This window comes from Agrilus planipennis, unplaced genomic scaffold, assembly GCF_000699045.2.
Source record: "Agrilus planipennis isolate EAB-ADULT unplaced genomic scaffold, Apla_2.0 scaffold1378, whole genome shotgun sequence".
Taxonomy (NCBI): Eukaryota; Metazoa; Arthropoda; class Insecta; order Coleoptera; family Buprestidae; genus Agrilus; species Agrilus planipennis.
Window position 1 is genome coordinate 1 of NW_020440030.1, and position 6775 is coordinate 6775.

At 36.6% G+C, this 6775-nt stretch overlaps 1 protein-coding gene across 1 annotated transcript; it reads left to right on the plus strand.

The window, feature by feature from the left end:
* Positions 1-849: 849 nt before the first annotated feature.
* LOC112906011 (intersectin-1-like) lies at positions 850-6124 on the plus strand (the record flags this gene model as incomplete). Its single annotated transcript, XM_025979532.1, has 6 exons — positions 850-1209; positions 2603-2843; positions 3279-3458; positions 4540-4908; positions 4982-5095; positions 5927-6124. Coding segments are annotated over exons 1-6 (1377 nt in total), but the record flags the coding sequence as incomplete, so codon positions are not given.
* Between the last annotated feature and the right edge of the window lie 651 nt (positions 6125-6775).

Below are 6775 nucleotides of genomic sequence, written 5' to 3' on the forward strand. Positions count from 1 at the left end.
ATATTAAGATAAATGTAACATTAATGGTGATCCAATAACTGAAAAATTGACCGAAAAATTGAAAAACTTTTTTAAAGTTGCTAACTATAACGTGGGTCTTTCAATAAATAAATTAGAATTCTTTTAATCAAATCATCACTACCTAAAAGAACAAACGAAAATTCAGTAGGTACAATTTGCTTCTAGGAGGTCTCAATCTTGAGTTATTTACAGAAATACTTGGTGTCTATTCGGACAATTTTTGACTCGCCATTCAACCTCCACCTCCTGGAAACATTGGGTAATCCCCAATTATTGTTCGGGATGTTGTTGTACTATTAAAAATTTGGGCAGAACGACAACCAAAATTAAAGCTATTTCAGTAGTTTCAAATCATTTTTGGAGTATTACAAAATTATATTCAAGTCCTCAGAAAATAAAAAGAATTTAAGAATATCCCATGGATACTCTAACAAGCAATGCTGAATTGTTATGAGGTTACGATCTATTCTCAGTGCATTTTTTTCATGATTACCTGTGTTAGAGGTACTGCAAAATCTCATGAGCCTTCTCATGACGGTCGATGTTTTTGACAGGTAGAAATCAATGAGTCAACGAAGTTTAATGATTGCGCCGCGCAAGAGCAAGGCTCATAGAATTCTGAACCACCTCTACAAGTAGCTACAGTGTACAATTGCTATTAGTTTTTGAATAAATTCGTGTATACTATGCCAATACTGATCACTTTCTATTTATCAACATTTAGATATTCCCAAAGATTCTCGAGACACTCAGTATATAGATAGATATAAAAAGGCAATTCTCAAGTCTATATTACGCACTAAGAGATCGCTTAGAAATTCTACCACGAGGAGACTGTTGGTTTTGTGAAATAGCTTTCAATGTTGACTCTTTTGTTGCATGTCTCTCTACCAGGTATCTAGAATTGGATCCAATGGAGGGACCAGAAGCAATTCCCGCTGCCACGCAAAGGAAAGCGACCGGGAATAAAAGTGGCAGGACGCCGTTTACATCCACTAAAATATTAACGAAGATCCCTAAAACGAGCTTCGGCTTTTCAGTCGTCTGGACGCACCCGCCTCGAGTCGAGAGGATAGAAAAGGGATCGCCTGCAGAGAAAGCCGGGATGATGCCGGGAGATTATATCATTTTCGTTGATAAGCATAACGTCGTCATGATGCCGGAAGTCGATATCTTGAATCTCATTAAGTAAGTTCCTGGTTTATTTGCACGAGCGATCGACTCAAAATTTCATGTTAAAACTGAACATAACATGATGTACCATATCGATACTATAGGGTTGTTCGGAAAGTCATTTCGTTTTTTTTTTTGTGGAAATGAAAGACAGTTTTCGTATAATAAACAAATACTTTATTAAATTATATATTGACCGTTCTGGTCCAACACCTTTTGCCATCTTTCTGGTAGTAGCATAATTCCACGCTCATAAAATTTTTGGTCTTTGCTGGCAAAAAACTGATCGAGGAGGTTTTTGACCTCCTCATTTGAGGTGAAGGTTTTACCGTCTAAAAAATTTTGGAGTGACCGGAACAAATAATAATCCGATGGTGCCAGGTCTGGAGAATATGGTGGGTGTAGCATTGTATCCCATTCAAGCTGTAAAAGCTTTTGGCGAGTGACCAAACTTGTGTGAGGTCTCGCGTTGTCTTGGTGAAACACTACACCTTTCCTGTTGATTAGTTCTGACCTTTTCTGTTGAAGTGCATCATTCAGTTTGTCCAGCTGATGACAGTAGACTTCCGAATTAATCGTTGTGTTATCCGGTAAAAGCTCAAAAAAAACGATTCCTTTAAAATCCCACCAAACAGACAGCATCACCTTTTTTTGGTGAATATCGGCTTTGGAAATGGTTTGAGCCGGTTCATCTTTTTTGCTCCATGACCTCTTGCGTTTGACGTTGTTGTATACAACCCATTTTTCGTCCCCAGTGATGATGCGCTTCAAAAACGGATCATTTTCGTGACGTTTGAGAAGCGAATCGCAGACGTCAATGCGGCGACACAGATTTCTCTCTGTGAGAACATGGGGAACCCATACATCGAGCTTCGAGGATAATCCCAGGCCTTTCAAGTGGTCATAAACTGTTGAATTTGATAAATTTAACCTCAATCCGATCTCACGTGTTGTTATTCGCCGGTTCACATCAACTAATGCCTTTATGGCGTCTTTATCAGCTTCAACCGGCCTTCCCGAACGTGATGCATCTTCGACATCAAAATACTCCAAAAAACATATTTTGTACTTAAACCAAGTACTTCTAACCTAAAACAGTGACGACAATGAAAAGTATCTTATACCAAACTCCGATACTACTGTTACCATCTGGAGTTGAAAATACTGCAAAAATATTTAGTTACTCGCATAATAACACCTCAATATTTATTACAAAACTTTGTAAAAATATGAACAAATTCAGTTGTAGCCAAAAAAATAGCGACACGTTTCCTTCCAGCTGAATCATATAGGGTGACTTAAGTTCACCCTGTCGGAGCCACATATGCTCAAAAGAGTTATGTACATTAGCTCTCCCCTACTACAGCTTTGCGTCTCAAATTTTGAATTCTATTTTATTTATTCGTAGGTCATGTGGCAATCAGTTAACTTTAGAAATATTTCGAAGACATCCGTCCAAAAATGGCCCATCTCCTAATTACCACCAAGCGAATAAGTTTTCCGGAAGTACTAGCAAGTTACTTACTTCTTCGTCGGCATTAACCTATCATCGACCGTCTACAGTGGGCTCCACCCATACCACCAACCCTGCTTCCGTCGACTGCAACCGGAAGAGGTTGCATTTACCCCAAGTCACGTTTAGTTCTGAGGTTGGTAATGGTATAGTGGTGTAATTTCCATATGAATTTTCTTCCAATATCTACCATATTATTATCATCTGCGTTTAGAGAACCGTTCTTCCATTGTTTTAATAATTTACTAATTTTTGTATTGTTTATAATATTTTTTGTGCGCTCCTATATTTATTTTAAATGCTTTGGTTAGCCCCCAAGGAAAACATGTAAATTATTTATAGCTAGTGACCGTTTCACTTTTCCTTTGTGTTTTGCCTATTTTATTTTATGTAAAGACGACTAGTTATTAGTTTTTATCAGTGTTGTGTTTAATTTAATGTTGCTTTGCATTGTTTTCCGTTTATTTATTTAAATAAATGTTTTCTTTAGTTTTTCATCGTTTTATTTTATAAACGGTTTTTATTTTCATCAGTTCACCAATGTTTTAATTTATTTAAAACTAAAATACAGAAAACAATAACGGATCCGGAAGAAGCCCGAAGAAAAACCCTGTATCAAATAATTAATAAGGAACAAGCGTACGTAACGGAATTACAATTTGGAACCAACAGGTTTCTGTTTCCCTTAGCTGAAAGAAGAGACATCCTCAGTCCAATGGAGCATAGAATACTATTTCAAAATTTAGAAGAGGTAATTTCGTTTGATAAATTTAAGACATTATTAACAAGAAAAATGTAGAATTGCTTTCGCCTTTTAATGTATAGTACTCGCGATTTACCGTGACACAAAATCGATAAAAGTAGAACAGTCACTGCGCTGGAAAAGAAGTAGAGCTCACATTGACCAGTTTATAGTTTTAAAAAGACGATGACGTGCATTCTTCGCATGGTCTATAGGTTTAGACCATTGCTTAGCATTCGGGAGGACGCCGGTTCGATTCCGAGTCCGTCTGCCTTGGTCCAAGTTTTTCTGTGGTTTCCTTGGATCACCTAGGCAGATGCTGAGGCAGTAATATTCCACAGATAATCTTTCATTCTCTTCTGCCTTCATTTCGTCCGTCTCATCTTTCTCACCCGAACCACCACCCACCCATTCCCGATTCCTGAAAGCAGGCTGAACAGGGCCTTCCGCCCTACCTTCCGGCATAGTCTGGAGGGACTGCCCGCCCACCAGCATTACTGGCTGATGGGAATGAAACACCCTTTAAAGTTTTATCATTTTCGACAACTTGCTAAGGCGGATGAAAGAGACCAGGTGCACACAAAGGTCAATAACGTTAAAAGTAACCACTACAAGGGTGTTTTCAGGTTTGCTTACTTTGTGTCACGTTAAAACGCGTGAACAATACATGCGTTTTGTTCGCATTCAAAAAGAAAACGTTGCTGCAGCCCTACTACATTGCACCCGTTTGGGAATCAACCGAAATACTATTACATCAAAAAATTTTCAATCTGGTTATTAATTTTCTTTAAATTTTTCAGACAATAATTACTGAGATTCAAAAGACAATATTTAATACTCAAAACCATGACGATTTTTGTTTTTGGGGCACTTTTCTACTTTTTATTCATCATTATTTTCTAAAGTTTGTATTTCTTTTCATGTGATTTCCAAATAAAATAACATTTATGATTATACAAACGAATTTTCTGTATAAATAGTCAAAATAAAGGGCAAACTCTATAAAAGAATTATCAATTTAATTATTTAAATTATTCAAAAAAAGAGTTCCAGAAGGAAATTTTGGGATGTAAAAATGACTTACTTCTAGATTCTAAAAATAAGTGAAGACATTTTGGACAATATAGTCCAAGAAGACGGGGAACAAAGCATCCAAAATGTGCCGTTTGCATTCTATAGGAAATTAGCAGAGTTCACTACGGCCTACAGGAAGTACTGCTCAGGAATCAAGAAGGCCGATTGTGTTTTGGCAGATCGTACAAAATATGCAAACTCGGGATTCGTACGATTCCTACAAACGCCACTTATTCCGAGAAAACGACCTGACATCACGGCCTTTATTCACAGACCTTTACAGCACTATAGGGACATTTTGAACTTGTTTAGTACGGCATTAGGGTATTCTAATTCCAAACATGACGATTACAATCATCTAGTCAAAATCGTCAAGGAAATGCAAGTATGTCCTTTATACTTAATTAATTATTATTATTAAAGAACATTTGAAGTTAAATGTTGGACTACTTTTTAAGGTGACTTATAGAAATATAACAAAAGAGGCTGGATTTATGGAACCAGGGGGTGAAGGGCGACTATTACTTTCCGTTCAAGATTTAGAAAATCGCCTTGTTTTCACAAAGTGTAAGGTAAGTCGTCCTACAANTAAAATCCTTATGACTCGTGTCATCCGCGGGACTATTCGAGGCCTAGGAGACGTGGAAAATTTTTGACGCCGGACAGTCCGGACCTGCACCATACCAGACCAAATTCAACCTATTTACTCTCACTTTCATTTCGTCGGTTTCTTAATTCCACAATTTTGCCGATAATATTGGATTGAATGGTCCGATTCCGATGGGTGTGTCACTAACTTTATCTAGAGAAACCCACAATTCTAACGACGTACCGTTTCAATGTTATCGTCGACCAAAAGTTGATTTTGAAGAAAAAAAAATCTAAAATTTTTGAATTTTCTAACAGGATCAGATAAGTCCGCAGGCATCTCATGACATTGGCGGTGAGATGAGAGATACGTCTATTAAGAAAGTTTTCTAAAAAAGCTTATAGTTTTCCATCTATTGGCTAGCAGACAGTCAATTTAAAATAGACAAGCTCAAAAGCAGACCCGCGGTTAAAACTTCATAGCTCCGCAGTACGATGTCCTATCCGCACCAGACAGGACTCATTCGAAGCCCAAATGGATGTGACAAGTTTTTTACGTACAGAGTTCTAAAATCGGCCGCCCGGGCCTGTACTATAGTCGATCAAATGCTATTTATCCTTATTTTCTTTTCGTAAACAATATCGCCGATAATTTTGGATTAAACGGACCGACTGCGATGAGGGTAGAAATATCGCAAAAACTTTCGATTTGGACATCTTGTCTGTCTGAAAATGTTTAAATTTTTCGCAATCAAAAAAATATTTCTTAAAGTTCTACTAACTATCCTGTAGGTGTAATACAGGTCTCTTTTCAGCCTTTTATTTTAAATAAGCCAGGAAGACATTGGATATTTGGAGGAGAACTTTTCAGGGTAGAAGGGCGAAATATAAGACAATATTGGACTCTCCTTTTCACAGACATACTTCTATTTGCCAAGGTTTCAAGAGACAGAGTACTGTTTATCACCGAAGAACCCCTTCCCTTATCATACATAGCAGAAATTATATTTACAGTTAGAAAAAAATGTAAGTTTATAATAAACAGTAATCACAATGTATCAAATAATACATTTACAATAAGAGGCATATTTAGGAATTTATTAGCTTTCACTGCAATTTATTGTTTCCCTACATGCACAGTAGCATCACCAAGTGGTAAAATATATTGTTAAGTATTAAAAGGTTACAGTTGATAAATAATGGGTAAATTTGATGGTGGAGAAATCTACAAGTTTAAGTTCATGAGGAACATTTGACATATTTTGATTGCGAAAATAGTCAAGTAATAATATTTATTATTTTTATATTTCTAAGAGAATCATTCACTACTCTTCTTTCATTTTCCGTTCTATCTTTCTTTTCCCAACCACCATCTATCTAAATCTAGTCCCAAAAGAGCAATTCTAAAGGATCATCCTCTGTACCCTTCGGCTTTGCACAACAGTGCAGTGTAATGAAAATCAGTCCAGCAGCTTTGCTAGTGGGTGTGATGATGCTACAGTGTGGCAAAGCAATTGCACAGTGAAAGTTTGTAACTTAACACTTTTTTAGTGTTGTATTCGTAACCTATTAAAATTGGCTTTCAAAAATCAAATGTTTGAATAATCAACAAGCATATAATATTTAATTACTATAATTTCGAAATCAACAAATCTTTATGAATT